The sequence below is a fragment of the Cajanus cajan genome, chromosome 6, assembly GCF_000230855.2.
Source record: "Cajanus cajan strain Asha chromosome 6, NIPB_CcT2T_4, whole genome shotgun sequence".
In the NCBI taxonomy this organism is placed as follows: domain Eukaryota; kingdom Viridiplantae; phylum Streptophyta; class Magnoliopsida; order Fabales; family Fabaceae; genus Cajanus; species Cajanus cajan.
Genome location: NC_138522.1, coordinates 4,658,540 through 4,680,991, shown reverse-complemented (window position 1 = coordinate 4,680,991; position 22,452 = coordinate 4,658,540). Strand labels below are relative to the sequence as shown.

The 22,452-nt window shown below is 27.9% G+C and overlaps 1 protein-coding gene across 1 annotated transcript; it reads left to right on the top strand.

The window, feature by feature from the left end:
* Positions 1-16,601: 16,601 nt before the first annotated feature.
* Positions 16,602-21,379, top strand: LOC109813195 (putative protein S-acyltransferase 6). The gene is made up of 5 exons (XM_020377335.3): positions 16,602-16,789; positions 17,111-17,293; positions 18,213-18,512; positions 19,679-19,912; positions 20,322-21,379. The coding sequence occupies exons 1-5, from the start codon at positions 16,664-16,666 to the stop codon at positions 20,775-20,777; spliced, it is 1,299 nt and encodes a 432-aa protein (XP_020232924.1). The 5' UTR covers positions 16,602-16,663; the 3' UTR covers positions 20,778-21,379.
* The last annotated feature ends 1,073 nt before the right edge of the window (positions 21,380-22,452 follow it).

Sequence of the window (22,452 nt, the reverse complement as noted above, 5' to 3'; positions counted from 1 at the left end):
AAAATATTTTAAATTTTTTATTTAAGATTATCTTTTTTATTATACCTTTATTAGGTGTGTATATGCATGGTTAATTTTTTGTTTCTATTTTAAACTCTAATTTATAATAAGAGTAAACTAATTTTTTATCACCAAAATTAAAAAAAGATACATACATATTTAAAAATATATTTTATAATTTATTTAAAATTAAATTTATTAACTTATTATTAACATTGTTAATATAAAATAGGTTTTTAAATAAGCTAATACATCAAACCATATTTTTAAAAAGACAAAATTAGACGAAAAAAATAACTTAAGATAGATAATAGAATTAGATTTTAATTTTATAAAACAAGTCCAATCAGTATATTCAAAATCTGACTCATTCTCACCTCTACAAATAATAAACAAATTTTGTCAAGTAAATTTCTTTTGAGTGACTGTAAACTTCTATAAAAGTTTTATCTTCTTTTATTGCACATGTGCATAAGAGTACATGTAGATGAATATACACGAGTTACGCCTTTTACACTAATTTCTTATTTTTATTTTAACTCTAATTTTTAATATTAATAATAATAGGGTAAACTATTTTTTTATCTTAAAAAAGAAAAAAGATTTGCATGCATATGTAAAAATATATTTTTGACTTATTTAAAATTAAATTTACTGGCATATTTAATATTATTAATATAAAATAAAATTTTAAAATGGATTAATAGACTAAATCAAACTTTAAAAAAAAACAAATAAAATCTTAAAAATAAATTTTTGATAAATAATATGTCAAACTTAAATTTTAGCTTTATATAATAGATTTGATCTATATATTTAAAATTTAATCTATTTACATTTTTATATATAATAAATAAATTTCGTCAAATAAACTTATTTTTGTTGAGAATTAGAAATTCATTTTTTATGTTGTAATATTCATAAAATAATTAGAATAATGGATCATTTATTTTAGAATTAAAAATATGAAATAAAAATTGGTATTTATGATTATGACTTTGTTTACAAGTAATCAAATTTGCAACCTTAATTAAAAAATATAAGTGTTAGATCTTTCGTAACTTAATAAATTAATAATTTTTTTATAATTAATTTATAATAAAAAATCTTAAACAATATTTTAAGAGCATTGATTAATTAAGAATAAAAATAGAAAAAAAATTAATTAATCTTGTAATATAATTATAATTATAATTTAGATTTTATTTTTAGATTTGAATATGATTTTAGTTTCTCATAATTGATCTTTTAAATTTAAAATTTATATTTTTAGTTTCTTAATTTTTTTAAAAAAATATTATTTTGATCTCTCAAATTTAAAATTTGTGTTTAATTTTTAAAATATCATAAATAAATTATTATTTTAATTCTCCTCAATTTGTCATTATTAATTATACTTTTTAGGAATTAAACTAATATTTTTTGAAATTACAGAAATTAAAAAATAACTTTTAAATTTTAAAAAAATTATATTTTAAAAATTTAAAATATAAATTTTAGATTTAAAAATAAAAAGATATATGCGTTTTAAATCATTTTTATTTATTTCTTAACTAACAACACCCTTAATTTATATTTTTGGTGGTACTTCAATGTACATTTGAGGCCGCCAAAGCCTCCTGGCCGAATCACCAGCACTACTATCAAAAGGTAACCCATTATGTCAACAAAAAAAAGTTTATGAATTAGAGATGAAAACAAGACATGTGTAAAAAAATGAGATTACAGTCTTCACTATAACTTTATGTGTTTGTGACACATTTTTTAAAACTTACTTTCTAAATGGTATATGATTCATATATATAATTCATATCTTGATCAAACAATTAGTGGTATTGCGCTCTATCTCATAGCTTTTGACTCTCACGCGTGAACAGTGGAATTCAAAGTCCTCGGATGATTAAACCAAGTGGCACCCTCTCAACAGATGACAATTATATGTATACTAGTTTCCTAATATTATAGGGCAAACTCACTTTAGTTTTGTTCCACAGTACATAAAGCACGTGTGTCTCGATGAATAGAAAATTTTCAAGAGAAAAAAGTGAGATTTTTTTAATTAAAGAAAAGGTCAGATATTTTAAGGGCATCATAGTGCATGTTGTTAGTTACGTGCTAATAAATTTAAAACAATAAGATTTTATTATATATTTTAAACCCCAAAGACATGTAATCTCATAAATTTTGTCTTAACTTTTTTTTATTAATTTTTTTTTTCAAATTTGATCTCACAATTTATAAAATGTCACAAATTTTACTATAGATTATTTCTTTAAACAATTACAAATTTATGTTAATTCTGAAAGTTTAAAATGTGAAGATGAAATTCACAATATTTTATAAATTCGGTACAAAACTTATGAAAGTAAAATAGGAAAAAAAGGTGTGATATTATATAACTTTGGAGATAAAAGTATATATAAGTTAAATAATATTTTTTTTTTAAATATAAGTATATAATATTTGTTTAAATATTCAAATGAAAAATTTTATTACTTATAACAGTATTATCTTACACAATTAGAATTGTTTCCCAATAAGGATATATTGACCTCTTAAAAATTAATAAACATTTTTTTATGGTATAACATGTATCTCATGATACATGATAGCAGAAGAACTCCTTAAATATCAATTTTATAATTTGCGATTGGAAACGACTAACTTTAGTAGGTATATTGGACTCCAAAGTGGTGGGTGCAGAATTTAAAATATGATACCAGACTACGAGGATAACATTTTAAGATTTTGTAAATCTATCCATATTGATGGATATTAATAGTTAACGGAATGATTGTTTTATGTTGAATGCTTACATGATTTTATCTTTAAAAAAATGATTAATTTACACGATTTAACATACTTTTCATTTTATACTTATATAAAATCCTTCTTTCTTTTCAAAATCTATATAAAATCTTTCTTCTTCTTTTTAACATTCACATAATACTTAACCATTTAACCTATACTTCACTGATAATTTCTCTTATTTTGTAAAAATACTGCTCTAAAACATTTATTTTTATATACTTTTTTTTTTAAATAGAAAAATATTTTGAGTAGGAAGAATAAAACAGAAAAGTTTAAATAATTTGCTCAGAAAAATATTGTTTATATATATATACTAAAAAAATTTCTGAATATTGAGTTGAGTTTTTAATAAATATTTATAAACTTGATAAAATTCTTCTTATTTAATTATTCTGAAATAATAATACTCAATAATTAGTAAATTACATAATTAGCGAATCATGTAAAAATTTAACACGCAGTGATTCTTTCCTAACAATTAAGCTATAGCTTAGCGTTTACCCGTGATTGGCATTAATTAATTATGTCACCATGGATTTCAATAATTTATTCACACTAGAATTATAGTCAGATATTTTTGGCTAACAGGTGATTGCTGCTGGTGACTGTGCACGTGTTGTTATTGTTTTTTTTTAGGATGACTAAATTCTTTTGAAAAACATCAATACATTTTATTAAAATTTTAAATTTTATAAAAAGTAATACTGACAAAATATTAATAATTATTTTATTCTTTTTAACAACAAAATTGACAAACACACAGAGTAAATATAGTGGGTTAACATTTATGATAAGAAGATATAGTAAAAATTTGTCTTTTATAATGATTTTAGAATGTTTGAAGATTGAAGAAGACTTGTACTGATGAGAAAAGTAGATTAAATGGAATATATATATAACCCGGCTAACACTAGAAACAAATTAAAGGGGAAAAAAATATTGTTAATAGTGATTTAGAACTTAATATTTTGTCTATTGCCATAATTTATAATAAAACATGATATCATTATTTTAATTCGTACATCAGAACTTACTCATTGAGAAAATACTTGCTTGTTTTGTATTGAATCTTAATGCATTTAGATAAATTTTGACAAACATAGTTATTTTAATTAAAGAAAAACATTCTTTTTGTTAGCTTATAAAAAAAGAACTAATTTTTTTAAACATTTGAAAACAAATTATCAAATTATTATAACTTTCAAAATACTAATATTTTTATTAAAATGTTGTAATATTTTTCATGCGTGGTAACTGTAGCATTAATATATATGTTATGGTGTGGCGTTCAGACTTCAGATTGGAAGCAATAATTGATTAACAGTGGCTATGGCTCAGCTGGATTCAACAGAGTCCCGAACTAACTCCACTTTGGAAAGTTGTCAAAGTTGAAGGGTTTTACCAACACTTTTTGAAGACAAAGTGCGTTTAAAATGATGTTACAGCCCCAAACACAAGCAAGTCTTCTTCGTCTAATGATCGATGGTGAGCGTACTTATGTTAAATGTGTTCTTTGGGATTTGTTATAAAGAACAAATATGAGACGTCAAATACATATTTTGGTGATTATGGACATTTGCGGAATTGCTTCATCGACATCGTCAAATGCATGCATGTGTTCCCATTCGTACGGAAATTTTGATTTCTTGACGCCAACTACTACGTACGTGTTTTTTTTTTTTTTTTTTAAGGTGACTACGTGTTTATTCAAATAAACATTCACAAATTTAATTTTAAATAATAATAATTCAGTGAAATTGATTTAGGTTAAAAATGAGTTTAAAGTAATATATCATTTGAATATAAAATCTTACATATACTACTTCAATTTTAATCACTAAACTAATTTTAATCATTTATCCAAAACATTTGAATATGAAATTAAAAAATATGAATCTAATTTTACTCTGATTAATGAGTTGTCGGTTGAAATTCTTATTTTACTAATGCAAATAAAAACAACATAAAATGTAAAATGTAGGGTTACCAACCAATCATGCACTAAGGGTGATTTGGCGAAAAAACAGCTAAAGGAAAGGGTTTCGTATCGTAGGGTCCTTAATTTTGTAAGTGGTACAAAACCAGACCAAATTATTTATAACTAAAATTCATACGTGTATATACTCATGTGGCTAGAAGCGCTTAGGTTGTTCTATCACTCGCCATAGATGATTGATTGATTTTTATGTCTACACAACACACATGAGTATTGTTTGTGAATGATTATAATTTTGGATTTTCTATTTGTGTGGTTAATAAGGCTATGAACTTTGTCTCGCATGATTCGCTGGGGTTTCCTTTTGTGGTACGTGGAGCGACACCTGGAAGAAGCCGGAAATTACTGAAAGAGGTTCAGCATGGTGTGACTTGATTGAATTGAACATTGACCAATATCATTCTGCTAGCTAATACTCGAATTCTCGTCATTTTTCATGCACAATATTATTGCGACACTTCATTGAATCTGAATGAAGGGAAAATATTTGGTGAATTATTTTTGGATACTTGTCCACGTATGGAGACAGCTTGGCATACTCTAGATAGCTATGAGGGGGAAATGACAATGGATGCCATATATATGATGATGAGATTATTTTTTTCTCGATTGGGTTTTAGTTCATGTTCATAGATCATAGGCTAGTGAGTTGATTCAATTGGACAAGTTAAAAAAGAAATGAGTTAGGTAAAAATTATAAAAGTGTTATCGTTTTTTCTTGTCTAATTGGAAAGATAATATAGGTAGAAAGAAAATTTACGTACGTGATTGTTTTCTCTTTCCATGAAAAGAAAATGAAAAGGAGAGGATTGTTCATTTAATTAAGACACAATAAACTTGACTATTTATTTACATTGTATTGAAAAGAATATAGAAATTATTTAACATAAACACTTTGTCATTTTTTTAACCAAATTAAAAAAAATGGTTATCAAGGTTTCTTTTTTTCTTTTCTCGCATTTTTGTTCATGTTTCTAGCTAGAGTGGTGATAAATAGTCTTAACGAATGCATGAATAAATAAGTTGTTGCTTATTAAAAAATGTTCGAATTTTGTTGTATGAATTTGTACGAATTGCATTGGTAACCAAGCCAATCACCACGTGTAATGCATTCAGTTTGCAAGAAGTTTTCCCTGTCAATAAATTACATTTGTCAACATCTCGTAAAAAGGATTATTGTACGATTAATCAGTCTTCTGTCGGTGAAACTCTTTTTTTAATGATGATACCATAATTAAACACCTAAAACTGAAAATCAAGTTCGTTGAAAATTAAATTACAATCTTCTACCACGACGAAAGCTTCACTAAGAGGACAAATTAATTATGAAGATTTGAGCTGTTTTTTTGTTATATATAAAAAAGGTTGTTTTCAAAATAAACTATGTGTTTGAAATAATAGCTCAAATTTGTAAAAAATATATATATATATATATATATATATATATATATATTCATGTATTTAAAAATTTAAAATTTAAAATTATTTATCATTCTAATTATATTAATTATATATAAAATTAATTATTGAAATAATCTCATTTTTAATGGTTATCCCAAACACACTCGGCTCTAGCAATGTTAATGATAACCTTTTTTGATACTAAATGATTGTCTCTTTTCACCTTCATAATAAAATAATGTTATCACTAATATCATGATAATCCAATGGATTGTTAGATGGGGGTAGGCCATAAGTTGCAGAAGCCATAAGTTTTTCTATCATATGTTATTTTAAATTTGTGGGGGTCTTGTGCAACTTTAAAATTAAGTCCTTATCAACATAATAATTATTATCAATTGTCTATTTTATATCTAAATTATTTGTTAAAATTTTCTTCTTTTATTTTTTAATAATTATTTTATTTATCATTACAAACTAAGAAATACAAATAATATTTTTCTCTTAATTATTTATTTTTCTTCGTAACTGAATTTATGTATTTTCTATCCTTGTTCATCCCATATCCTTTTGAAGTGAATTATCAATATCAAATCGTTAGTTATGAAACAAAAAAAAATGGCATATAATTTCATCACTTTCATTTTCTCCTATTCCATGAAAAAAAAAAATAATAAATATCATTATTGTAGCTCATAAAATGAAAAACTTAAACAGCAATTAATTGATATGATGTGTGATGAGTTACCTTCCAAGTATTATTTTCCTTTGCCTTAACACATGGAAATTTCTAGACATAGCGTACCCATTGATGTCTTTTGACTCGCATTGAAAATCTGCGATGAGTGGTGTTTTATGTCAAAGATCTCGTACCAAGAATCAGAGGGTTTAAATGAGGTGATAATGTTAGGGTTCGGGTTAGATGTAGATCAATTACTATTATTATTATTATTATTATTATTATTATTATTATTATTATTATTATTATTATTATTATTATTATTATTATTGGGTTGGCAATTTGTGAGGAACATTAGATATGAAGGCGCCGAATCTATATCTGTTTCCACAATGATGGGAGGGGGACCCCCCCTTTGCTAATTGACATGAACCTCGTCTAAATGTCAACCATGGAAATGCTTTTCATACAACTAATTATACATTGGCATCATTTTTGGCTCCTCCCTCCTTCGTTCATGATGCGTACGTGCCAAAAATTGTAGACCTATATATATTACCCTCCAATATTATTGCCACGTAGGACTGAGCTTGCATTCAGTTATCCATCTTAAATAATAATAATAATCATAAAATCATTTTTTTTAAACCACATGCATGTATCCTTGAAACAGTCCTTTTTGATAAGATTATTATAGATAATAAAACTCTTTTCAAATATTTAACTAGGTTGTATATTTGAAACTCCATCTCAAGTTATATAGTATTCATAATTCACTTCTAAAGAAATATTTTTTAAAAATTATTTTCGTAAAAATAACTGACATGATAAATATAAATAGAATAACTAGTATACGGAGAATACGGATAATTAAGTATCCTTTAAGACATGATAAAAAAGTTAAAGGTAAAAACTTTTATGAAAAGGTACTAGCAAGTAGCACAGTGTTTTACATCTTAAATATAAGTTTGATTTGAATAAAAAACAAAAACAATCCAAAATAGATGGTCAGTTGATCCACTAAAATTGACTTAAAAACGAAAGTTTGAGAATTGTTACACAAAATTATAGATTAAAATTTTGTTGGCTTGTTGCTACTATTCCAATAATAAAGATGGGCTGGACTAGTTTGACCAAAAACTAATGTCATAAGTCATAATGTATTCAGTTTGATTATTGAATGTGATTGAGCTAATGTAAAACCCGTCTTATAACAGTCAAACTAGGTCTGTTACACGCTGTACGATCTGTCTCACATTTTCTGTGTCACCTGTCAAACCCAGTGCCAGACCACGTGCAAACGAGTTTCACCCCTAAACTATTTACTATATAAATAACATAATTAATATTTTTTTATATATAAATCTATTCATGATATTATTATATTGATTCATGTAGTTTAACCAGTAAATTAACCACCGATCCAGCACGTGATCTGTTCGATCGAGTTTGTATACCATTGACTGATACGCTTTCTATAATTTTAAATATAAAATATAATTTATGTATTTCTTAACGTTACATTAATTAAGATACTAATTAACATGACTTTAATTAAGTATAATTCCTCCTAGCATAATTAATCTTGGTAAAACTTCAATATCATGAAATAATTGGAAGCCACATGCACCTAGAGTCCTAGACCATACACATGGTGCCGCGTCGCAAATTGGTGGGTTCAACAACCCTTGTACGAGTGTGCATTTCTCGTATATGGAATCAAATAATCAATAGCATGTTTAATAGCTATGCCAAGGTATATATATAACTTGATGCAACATTAACCAAAATCTCACTGCTAATTAAAGCGTAAGTATCTACCATAATGAAAAGTAATAGACTATTTAGACACTACTACAGTAGGTAGTATTCATTGTTACTAAAACTTGGATGATGTGGATTGCTTGCTTAGCTTAACGTAGGAGAAGCATAACGAGAGGGTTTTGCAAAGTACTATATTATGGAGTTAATAGGGTTAGATAGGGACCTTTATGAGTGAGTTAATGTGGTGACGTGGTGTGTTGTTGGAGAGAGAGTGTTCCCAAAATATGAGGCTACGGAATAGATTACTTTGGCGGAAGGTTAAGGCAATTTACCATCACCTCTAAATATTCATCCACTTGAAACCAATTCATTAAAGTGCAAAGAAATGTAACACATTTTTTGGACCTTAGCAACTATGCATAACAACACGTTCTCCGGCAGCAATTGTGGACTCATTGATTGGTTCTTGAAGATAGCCTATGGTTAATGGAAGTTATAAGTTTATAACATAAGTCTTATATTCAGAGGGAATTAATAAATGAAGGTCCCATGAAGCTGTCACGCCATGTGCGCATGCAAAGATGGTGAAATGATAGATCTTATCTTGTACTAGACGAGCAACATGCAGAAGTATTGAAAAGAAAAGATAGATATAGATATTGATATATAATAGAATTATCAAGTCCAAACCACATGGACTATTCATGGTATGTGTTCGTGGCCTTGAAATTTCAGAAGGAGAAAATTCCATGCAACTGTAGAGTTCCGGCATAATAATGGCAAACTCGAATCCAGACAATTTCCGAATTTGTATCTGAATTGTTCTTTTCTTCAATTGGATTTAGGTACCCATCATCATTGTATACAGCAATATATTTCATTTTCCCTTTTTTCGTATGTATTTATATAAGATCCATAGTAGGAAATAAGAAGAACAAAACGTGCGTGCTTCAATGCTTGTACATCAAATCATTCTATTTTCGTTATTTCTTTCCTTTTCACTTCTTTTTTTCTTTTCTGGTCCAACATTTCGTTGGGCCTTTTTGAGCAATTGAGCGCACTGTAATTGGGTCATTTCGTAGTACGTTTATTCTAGTGGCCCATTTTCTTCTCTGTCTTCGGATTTTCTGACCACTTATCAGGCCGGTCTCGCTCTATTCACAACGTTGGCCCAAAAAACAAAAACGAGAAAAAAACAATCAACTAAAATATCTTGCCGGGTTTAAATTATATTAGATCCATCTAAAACCTATTTTATGAACATTGTCTATAGAAACTGATGAACATTGTTGTGATCTTTGTTTTCCCCTAATCAACTGAAGGGAATTATATATTATATTAATTAGTTTTATTAGATTCTTACTTGATAATGGTGAATGTTACACCCGCTAGAAAAACTCCAATATATGGTTGATGTTGATTTTATGAGAATCGGGGCGTGCTACTGTAACTTTATGACCTTGACTAGTCACCGAGGATAGATTAATGGTGTAGACTATGGTAGCAGTCGTATCTTGAGTTAGGGCAATGCATCTGCTACATGTCCTCCTAGTCCAGCTTTAATAATGTTTTAACTTGGTACGATATACATATGAAATAAATTACTAGGACTTGCATTTCATCATACGTACGTGTTTACAGGTTGATAAATGAGATGTGTGAATGTTTTACTGCTTTTGTGTGTTTTTTTTATTGCTTATACTGTACTTTGAGCATAATGTGAAATGTACTTCACTTCCTATTGTGTGTTGTGTTGTTTATGTTTGGATTGATCACGTACTATTTCTAGCTGAAGCTCAGTTAGATATAAATGATGATGTTTAGAAGAGACTTATGCTTGATAGTTATGGTTACTTTTGGTTGGTATCCTTTGATCAATTATGATAATGGGGTTATACAATTGGACATTTTCTAATATGATTTTTATGTTTATATATAAATACTTTAGTTTGAGTTTACTTTGTATAGCCATTTTGAGTGCCAAAATCGTTTTAACTCGGTTGTTTTTTATTCAACTACGTTATGACAACGTTTGGGCATGTGACGTTCTCTATTTGCAAAAATGATCTTGATAATTTCATTTTTGTTAATTAATTATGTAACATTTTTATATAGTTAATGAATTCAAGAAAAATGGTGTAACAGAATTCTCCCTTTGAATCATATTTTCCCTATACTTCTAACCCTAACTACTTGCTTAAGAGACTTGAACATATCATTATTCAAATCAATAACTTGTTAGTTGTATTCTTTTTTATCTATAAAATGGTAAAAAGGATATAACACTCACACGACTATAGGATAAAATGTATTATTTGTTGTATTTAATAAAATAAGTAGTAATGATTCATCTTTCAATAACAATTACATATGCATAATAATATATGTATTTAAGGAGTCAAAGATAATTAAGTAACACTATAAAAAAAATGTTATATAATAACATATATATGTGTCATTAAAAATTACTTTTAATAATACAATAAATACATTATATATATATATTAGTATATTGTTAAAAAGTGAGTATAGTCTATAATGATACATAAAATATGTTGTTAAATCACATTCAAAATTAACACTAAAATTATATGTAACTATATGTTAAATATATATATATATATATACATATATTGTATCTATAGTAACATTTTTTGTATATCACTGTATGTAATATTTCTTGTAGTGCAATTAATAATATTATCTCTATTTAAAAAAATATTTAAGGTTGGGATATAATGATTAAGAAATATAGTTAATATATACAAGATAGATGTTTATTTTATATTTTTAATTTATAATAAGTAAATATTATGATTTATTAATTAAATTTATTTAAAATTTATTTAGAGATGGAGATAAAATATGATAAAATGAAAATGTAATTAGAATATGAAATATATAAATAAATATAAAAATGATTGTTTGGAAATATTTATAGGGTTTTACAAATCAAAGTTTGGATATTTCTAAATAAAGAATAAAAAAAATTATCTTTAATGTCCAATATTAAAAAAAAAAATAGTTCTATTTTTATTCTCCAAAATTATAAATTTGATAAAATTGAATTGACTAAAAAATGAAATTAATCATTTATATTAATAATATTGCTATCCTTAGTATGCGACTAGTTACTTTTTTTAGAATGGTAAAGTTTTAACAAGAAAAAAAAAATAATCCAATTTATAGTATAAATTAATTTTAAAAGAAAAAACTAATAACCAGTGCATTACTATAAAGAGGTAGTCAAAATAAAATATAAAATATAAAATATGATATATATATATATATATATATATATATATATATATATATATATTGATAATATAATTAATAATTATAACTAAAATATTGTACAAAATTAAAAAACGAAAATATCTTATTTAGATTGAAAGATGATTTTTTATACCAGCTTTTGATGTTCTAATAGGGAAAAGTAAACTACAATTGATATTTGGTAGATTGATATTCAAGTATTCTAATATATATATATATTTATTATATATAACTAAATTTTATAATAAGTTATATATACAAATAAATATTATATTTAAATATATAAATTATATATAAAATTTGTATAAATAGATATATTTTTAATATATAAATTCTATATTGTGGTATAACATTTTTTAATTATTGATAATTTATTTTAAAAAATATTAAATTTTAACTTATAAATAAATATTACAAATAAAAGTGGAAATCCTTATTGACAGTGATGCAAATTATTTTCAAAACACACTAGAAGACATACCATGACACCAAACTAATTAAACTCAGTGGATAAGGATAGAAATAGTCAAATAGGCTAGGTTTTCTATCAATGGCGTAGCGTAACTTATTTATTAATTAAAAAGTTAGACTTAACTTTTTAAAAAGTGTATTTAAATGAAAAGGTTAAAACTTAGATCTTAAAAAAAATCTGTATTGAACATTATAGGTTGGCTTTTTTATTACATATGTAACATAATTTTTTAATATCATATTGTTATATTATATTATACATACATAATTATCATATATATATATATATATATATATATATATATATAATCACACTGCAAGAATTATTATATATAGTAACATATAAAAAATTTCATTATAAATATAATATATGTAAATATAAATTTATTTGACATATAGTTACACATAATTTAAGTGTTAATTTTGAATAAGATTCATCAATATTTATTGTATGACACTATAACATATACTTACATTTTTTTAACAATATATTAACATATTTGTACTTATAATATATGTAAAAATAATTTTTAGTGACAAATATTATGTCACTATAAAATGTATCACTAGATGATATTTTTTTCTGTGGTGAGTGAATATATTATATACAGTAAATTATTATATACATTGGATTTTAACAATCTCATTGTTAAATTAAATATTTTTATTGTTGAAATTAATTATTCTTCTTGAATATTTCAAATTTAAATTTTTTGTAAAGTTTAAAATTTATTTAATACTTTGTTGCATAAATTCAAATTAACAATTGGATAATTCTACCTTGAATTAATGGTTGGATTATTTAAATTCAACATATACATGAGTTATTGAATATTGTAACTTTACCAAAAGTTACTCTTTTAGTAGCTTGATCTTCATCCATAACACACATGCATAATATATATATATATATATATATATATATATATATATATATATATATATATATATATATATATATATATAATACATAATAATATCAAGAGATATATAAACTCATTGATGCTAACTTCATATATGTGTATGTGATTTTCAATCTTTTTATAAACATTGTCACAAAATAAAATTTTAAACAAACTTTTAGGTTAAATCGGGCTTTCATAAAGCTCAAGTCAGAAATTCAAATGTTAGGCTCACACATATTTGAATATTTTTAACAAAGGCTAACACATACTTAAATCTAGCTTGATTGTGGGTAATAATGTAGACCAACTTGTCTTAATATTCTACCAACCCACTTAAAGTGGAGTGAGGTTCCATAAGTGTTAGAAGCATTAAGGATAGTTATATGCAAGCTCCATAAGCATCATGAAGTAGGCTCCCAAACCTAGTTGGGCCAGTTGGGCTAGGATAGCCAAGAGCATCGTCACTTGAGACTCCTAAGGCAAAGCACATGAGACCCTTCTCTCCTCCCACACAACCTACTGATTAAGACTAAGTTTATTATCAAACGTTGCACTTATTATAACATTCAACATGGTCACTTAATGAAGAATTACATGAATTATAGAATAGGTTTGTTTGAATACCTCTTTATTATTTGGGATGGAAAATAAACTCATACATGTGGATAATACTCAAACCCGCCCCGACTTTAAGGGGAAATATTTGATAAGTGCTATAATTTCACTAATTTAGTACAATTTGAAGCATTTATTCAATTTTTCTTGACTTGAGACCTTGATTTGCCTAAGATTTAACTTATTTTTTGTAGAAAGTTAACTTTAGTCTCTAACTCACATTAGTAGGTAACTTACAAGCTTTTTGTTGTTATTTTGTAGTTGAGAAGAATGTTGGAACACATTGAGAGAAGCAAGTGACAATTGATGTAGATTCAAGAGAGAAGAAATTTTTGGCTGTCTCCATGCTCAACCTCAACATGTGATGGAAACATGCCACTACTTCCTTCCATCAACATGGTAGAGATTCATTGGAACAAATTCAATCACCATGTTAAGCGTGGAAATTGACACTAAGTGTCACAGCTCTAGAGGTCCCTCCCTTTTTGTTTTGAGTCCACGTTGAGTGTGGTAGCACATGCTTGGTGCCAAAAGTGTTGACATGTCATTATTGAGATGAGACAAAAGGTTTTATGACCTAAGTGAGCAGAAATTTGAGGACAATCATATTAGAGAACCTTTCTTGAAGGCTGTGTGGTGGCTGGAGAGCTTTAGAGCCTTCAAGATCAAGTTTCCTCTTTTCTTCATCATTTGCAGTGTTCTACATGTTTATGTGTAGCTAAACTCTCCCTTGTTAGGATTTAATGTAACCTAACTCGTTCTCATGTATTCTCTTTAAGTTATCAATCTTAGTTGTTATTTAGTTTTATTTTTCTATCTTTTTTACTTAATGCTTGTTATGATTTATCTCCTTTAACTTGAACTTTGGGTTTTAAAGTGATAGAAAAAGACTTGTGAATCTTTGAATTGAAGTAGAGCAACTAATGGTGCTCATATCTAGGAATGCAGTAAATATCATTAGTCTTTCTTTAGCTCTTATTTTTAAAGCTGGTTTCTTAGTTAAGCTATTCAAGGAATTGATAGATTAATCAAGGGGTTTAGATTCCAACTTGTAAGAAATTAGGGTTAGTTATACTTGTGAGTGATAGATAAATTATGAATTATAACTAGTTTGAGCTTGTTTGTAAACATGAGAGGAATGTTTGGTGAAGTTGAACTCCAATATTTTTAATTATTGTGTTAAAATCAGTTTTTTGCATTTTAAGTGTTCATAAAATTTCAAAAAAAGACTTCTCATGACATTTATCTTGTTCAAGTACTTTATTTCTTACAACCAATCAAAATTTTAATTTCCAATAGCTCAATTTAGTGTAATCAATGGTTTTTGCTAAGTATTGTGTAAGTTCCTTGGGAGATGATACTCATACTTATTATTGAACTACTTGTACGATTTGATACACTTGTCAAGGAGATAACAATACTCGATTTAACTAGGTTTGGGTATGGGTACAAGTAATATCCAATTTATTAAATTGGGTATGGGGATGAGGATGAGTATATTCTTCCCCGCCTCGTACCCATACTCGTACCAGTACCTGTAGTTATATCCACTTTAAATTTCTATGAATTTAATTTATTTTTGAAAAAATTTACTTGACATTTATGTTATTTCTACTTTATGTTAAATTTATGTCAAATAATACTTAATTAATGTAATTTTGTAATTGTTATTCTATGTTAAATTTTTTTTATATTTTTTAAAAAAATATTTAATTAATTTCTAAACAAGTAAAAATATATTCGATAACTGATAGAGATAGAGATGAGAATACAAATTTTATATCCCTCAAGTATATGGGGACAAAGATAAGGACATACATAAAATACAAAAATAAAACTAAAGACGAAGATAGTAAAATTCATACAATTTCATCTTGTTGCCATCACTACTCATTATGAGACTTGCAAAGTAGCCATAAAGAAGTAAACACAAGATCTCGTGTTCAACATATGCATTATATATGCAGCAAAGTTGGCCACTCCAATACACAAGCCACCCCCACAAACAAGGAAAATATGTGACAGGTCTTCAATCACAAATCCACATTTGCTATACATAATATCTTAAGCAAAGTATCGAGTTTGGGAGAAACACGCGAGATGGCAGAGTATTATCGCAAACCTGCCAAGCGAAAAATTTAATATTCTCAGACGTATAAATCTTCCAAATCCAATTCCAAGATACAGTGTTGGTTACATTAATAAGCATTTTAATTAGTTAAGCGTTATTTAATTAAAATGTTTAACTGTACTTTTTTGTCCCTCATGTAGTCATGTTAATAATTGGTGTAACACATTTCAAGTCAGGTAAATAATTAATATATCATGTTATGGATCACTTAACAAGATGATAAAATTTGAAAAAATTTTAAAAAAATTAGATAATAAAATATATGATTGTAAAAAATAGGTGATGAAATTTGCAAAATATCATCCATGAATTAAAAAAAAAAATACATAATTGAGAAGTTGTTTTGGAAGTGGACTTTTGTGTTGTGAAGTAGTATAGTTGTATTAATTGACCGGCCGTTCAACAAGGACGGTTGATCTGCCAAATTATTGGGTGGGGTCGCAATTTAACAATTGATATTATTATTTCACAAAAGATGGAAAAGTCAACTAATTAACCTACCCAACTCAACTAAACTCAACTGTTGCAATAAATCACATTTTTCCAAATTTAAAAATCAAACACAAAAGCCTCCTTTGACATTTCCTTTCAATTAACGTAGTAATTATTGTCACATGCAATTCTCGCAACCAATGTTTCCACTGCACCCTCCGCCGCCGCCGAGCTCCGGCGGCGCCGCTGCCGGGGATGCCGTTGCTCCTCCTCTGGTCAGAACTTACCGTGCTTGGAAAGGCAACAACGTAAGCTAACAAAATATACACCACTTTTAAGCTCTTCAATTACCCTTTTTTTTAAGTTATCTTCTTATTGTGTAAAAATTTAATTTTGAATTGATTGATACCTGTGTTTGTACCTGGATCGTAGTTGAAATTCTTTATTCATATTGTATCAGACCATGTTTTAACTTTAATTTTAAAGGGTAATACATATTGACTTTTTCATGTTGCATAACTAGAAAACTCGCATCTTAAAAATTACTTGGCTATTGTATACAAAAGATTAAGCTTTTGTACTGTTATTTTTTGTGTTTTGAATTGTTCGTGGTGGCTGTATTTTTTCAGGAATTTTGTCTTGGAGGGAGAGTTATATTTGGACCTGATGTGAAATCTATATTTTTGACGATGTTTCTTATCGTTGCCCCTGTTGCTGTTTTCTCTGCTTTTGTGGCGAGGAAACTGTTGGATGATTTTCCTCATCACTGGGGATATTCAATATTGATCATACTTATTGTTCTCACAATGTTCGTAAGTCACTTTTATTCCCAAAAACATTGCCTCCTTCATTAATTGATGATACCGTACGTGATTTGTTTGATATGCTCGGTAATTGCTCTTATCCCCTAATGTTATGTTCTAGTAGAATCACAATGTTATATTATATGTGAATCACTATTGCTATCTTGCTTCGAGATACAGATTGTTGAAGGGTCAACCTCGCACAAAATCAATACCCATAACTTTAAAACTCTGCTACTTGCTTCTCTCTTGAAAATCTTACTAAGAGAATCTTGGATGACTAGACATAAAGAAATAGGCTTGAAACACAAAAACCAATTGTTGAGAGAATTTGGTATTTATTTGAGGGGAAAGGGGATGAGGGAAAAGGGAGCAAGGGAGTATCAAATATCAATTTGAAGTGAAGCAAAACGTGTTAGGTTCTGATATAATTATCAGGTGTAAAATCTTGTGTTCCACTTTCAAAACTTGAGACACATACAAGAAAGTTCTATGAACAAAAAGAGGATTACATGTCTTCTAAGGAGCATTCTGTTCATATGTCACATCCCTCTCATGCCCAAAATTAGGATTTTGGATCAAAACAAAAACGAGAACTAAAAATAAGAGATAGTTTGTGGGATCCATTTATTGAATTTTATACAATTGCACTATAAAAAAAATTGTTTAATAAAATAAAAATAATGTGTCATTGTAAGACCCAAAAACAAATAATTGAAAAACTTATACTAGTTGCACCAATCGTGCTTGCAGCTCTGATACATAATGGTTATACAAATATTCAAATAATCTAGCACAAGGCTTCTCATTTTGACGTAGATCACATTTTGAAATTTGAATGTAGCTTAAACATACCAGTTTTAGAGTTAGCGTTAGATGACATTTTGAATACAAATATATTCTAAAGTATTAAAACGTATATTCTCAGGTTCTGATCACCCTTGTGCTGACCTCAGGAAGAGATCCTGGCATAGTGCCCCGTAATGCTCAGCCCCCACTGATGATGGATGAATCTGATGGGAGTGCCAACATCAACAATGAACAAACTCCACGGCTACATTTTCCGCGATCAAAGGAAGTCATCGTCAATGGAGTTTCTGTGAAGATTAAATATTGTGATACTTGCATGCTCTATAGACCTCCCCGCTGTTCTCATTGTTCAGTGTGTGATAACTGTGTAGAGAGATTTGATCATCACTGCCCCTGGGTGGGGCAGTGCATTGGATTGGTAATGGACTAATGTTTACATATCTCAATTTCAAATTGATGTTAATCAAAAGTAGAACTGTCAAAATTAGTCTGATTCGTTATGACCTATCAAGTCTAACAACTCAGGTTGTTAATTTTTAGACTTGAAAAAGACCGGGCTAATTTGGCCCAGTTCAATGGGCTAATAAAGCTAGGTTGACCCAATAGAGATTAATCGAAAGGTATTAAACTTGTTTAGTCCAATGTTTTTTTTATATTTTTAAATTACATGTTAAATTATTAAAAATGAATAAAGCGATCATATTTTGTCTGGATCAAACAAAACATGATCCGTTTAAAAGTTAGGTCATGCAGGACTAACATATTTCTCACAGTTAGTCCACCGGACTAGTTCGTTAGATAGCTCTAGTCAAAAGCCACCACCTCAGAGTCCTTTTCTATTACTATCATATTATGATTTAGAACAACAATTATTGTGTTTTGATTTTAATGTCTTTTTTTTCTGTAATGTTTGTTCTTTTGTCTTTGTTTTACTTTTACTTTACAACTATTGAATAAAAACTTCTTCTTGCAATTGTGAAATCCCCAAACAAATAATTCTAGTGTGATCAAAAGCTAACAGTCAACTACTAAAAAAAAAAAAAAGATGAGTAGAATTAAACTTACTATTGAAAAGGGATATGCAGTTAGCAGGCATGTCTAATACGGACTACAGATATACTACTTGTGACAATCTTTAGTGCTTGGAGGAAGAAAGCCTATAATATTGTAGTACGTGATGAAAAGAATTAAGTAGTTCTTAAAATTACATGTGATTTACAAACAACAGAAATTGCTATAGCCTATAGAACTAGGGATAGGAATGGTTCATAGATTGTAGAATCATCATAGCTCGAGTTCAATCTGTGTTTTGCGTCTCTATATGAATTATTAGTTATTACTATTGGTTTGTATGATGACCATATTATATTCTTGAATACATTTTTCTCCTAGGTTTTAAAAAGATAGAAATGTGGGATTCTTTGCTTGTATTTTTGTATTGTCTGCTTCCATACTCAAACATCACTTCATGACACAAGCACAATAACAAAAACAATTAGTATAATTTTAGTAGTAGATATGATCATAAAGTTGCTAAGTCAATTTCTTTTCTTGGCTTCTTTGCTTGTATGTACTTGGCTGCAGCGAAATTACCGGTTCTACTACATGTTTGTTTTCTCTGCAACCCTTCTCTGTTTGTACATTCATGGCTTTTGCTGGGTCTACATTAAGAAGATCATGGACTCAGAGGAGATATCAATTTGGAAAGCAATGATCAAAACTCCTGCTTCCATTGCACTAATATTATACTCCTTCATTTCTGTCTGGTTTGTTGGTGGCCTCACTGTTTTCCACACATATCTAATCAGCAAAAACCAGGTTTGGACACCATTTAACTCACATACCCTTGACCTTCAATGTGGCCTTATTTACTGTTTTTCTGGGTGTTTCTGAATTCTGATCATCCTTTGCATTCCACATTTGGAAACCTTAATGTAACGAAAGGGGCTAGGAACACATTTTCTATTACAGTTCTTCTAATACACAATTTATTGGTGGTTAAAATTTATTAGAAATTATAAAATTACTAGAGAAACTCATTAAATAAGAAGTGTCCGCAAAATTTAGTAATTTTCATTTAAATTCAACTAACAACAAAGAGGTGTTATTAGCATTTTGCTAATATAATATATGTTGTGGTATGCATGCTTTATATATGAAAGAGTAATGTGCATTTTGATATGATTTTCTCACACATGTTAATGACCATTCTTTGTTTTATGTGCAGTCAACTTATGAAAATTTTAGATACCGGTATGACCAACAAGCCAACCCTTTTGACAAAGGAGTAGCTGAGAACTTCAAAGAAATATTCTGCTCTGTCATTCCTCCATCCAAGAACAAATTCAGGTCTAAGATTCCAATTCCGAAGGAACCATCAGAAGCATCTGGAAGAAGGGCTATTGAATCCCTAAGCCCTGTGGTGAGAAAAACAGCAGGAGACCTGGAACTAGGGGCCCCAGTGTACAATGATGCCGAGGAAGAGTTTGAAAGTGATTATGCAGATGAGTTTGCCAATGATGATGAACATGGCAAGGGTAGTGAAATAGGTGATATGCCAGTGGATTTGAGCAGGATGCTTTACACAGAAGGGGGGCAGAGACAGGTTGCTTCATCTCTAAGGCACTCTTTGTGGGAAAGAGACACCAAAGATAGTGGAGAGAAAACACACTTTGGTACTTGAATTTGAAAGGCATTTTCATATTAATTCATGAAACTAAAAAATTGTTGAATAAGTCCATAAAAGTGTCAATTGATAATCATATTAATCCAAAACTTAAAAAATGTGTGATTAAAGTGATAACATTAAATCATTGATATGTATTTAGAGGTCAAAATAACATAAAGTAATTAAATTTAAAGATTTATTTAACATTTTAAGGACTTACTCGACAATTTATTAATTTCAAGGAGTAATATGATAGCGATTTCCAAATTAAAGTACTATAGTGTGTGTTTACTCCAAAGTGGAACAAAGGTCCTGAAGTTTAAGACAGGATCACCGGTGACAGAAGCAGTGAGCCTAGGAGCAAGTCAACAGAATTGGCTCCATAGTATTAATGTCAGAAAAAAAATTCAAGATGTAAATTAAAACTACAAGAATTTTGGGTGGGAGAATGGGAGGTGATGCTTGTGTTTTGGTTAAATCTGATATGTAATTGTACCTAGTTATGTTGATTGGTTGATAGATATTGGATTCTTTGGAGTTAATGTGGTGATATAGTTCTATTGAAAGTGGAAGTTGTGTACATTAGAATAATAGAAGTTGTGGAACTAATTCTGGTATGCCCTTTGATTGTGCATTCTACTTTCTCAAAAAAAAAATTATAATTAATACTACTCCAACATCAAATAGGTAAAAATAAAAAATAAAATTAAATAACACTTAAAAATATTAGTTAACATCATTTAATTTCACTAATTCTATTTAAGGAATTATTTATTTTCCTAAATCATCATTTATTAAAATTTGATATTAAGATTAAAGAAGACAATTAGAAATATGATCTCAAATTTTCAATTAAATAAAATAATATTTTGATGTTGATATCATTAAATCAAATGTAATATATTGATATTTTGTTTATATTTAAGATAAATATACATAAACTTTTACATATTCTATACTATGACCAAAGAGAGTATTTTCTTTGTTATTTAGTTAAAAATAATTATTATAATAACTATTTAATAAGGTATAACTGAAAAATAAAAAAGTAGATTTTGAAATTTTAAAAATTCAATCTTTTTGAAATATAAACAAAAGATTAAAAAGATACTAGTGAGTTTGTCAAGCCCAAGGTATTCTTCACTTGGAATGCTCTATAATGAAGAGAAGGCCTAATTCTACTTGTGTATATTGTACAGTTTATACGTAGTCTCTTGTATAGGTTATTTTTGTCTTTGTATTTGTGAGACACTTTATTTGCTTTTTCTAGTGTTTGTATATTGTTTTTAAGGTAGGTTACTTGGAGAGTTTAACTCCATTTAACCTCCCTAGTTGATACATTCATTTTGTATTTTTTCAGTAGGGAAAAAGGGGTGGCATTTAACAAAGCCAGGGAGTGTATTTAGAAATTGGGCCTAGGCAAAATTTTGCATATTGGACTCATTTTGCTCCTAATTTTTCATAGATTTGATTTAGCTAGGTCTCATCATCATATGATGAACCTAACTAAACCAAATCAATAATTTTCAAATTAAATCATGGAGCAATTTGAACCAAGGCCGCCTAGCTCATCTTCTTCCTCCTTGGCCGAATTTCTAAGCTACACCTCTAGGTTTTTGAAGCTTACCTTGCAAGCTTCTAAACCTTAGTAGGTTAAGCTTACCTTACCATGGTTCTTAAGTGAACCATG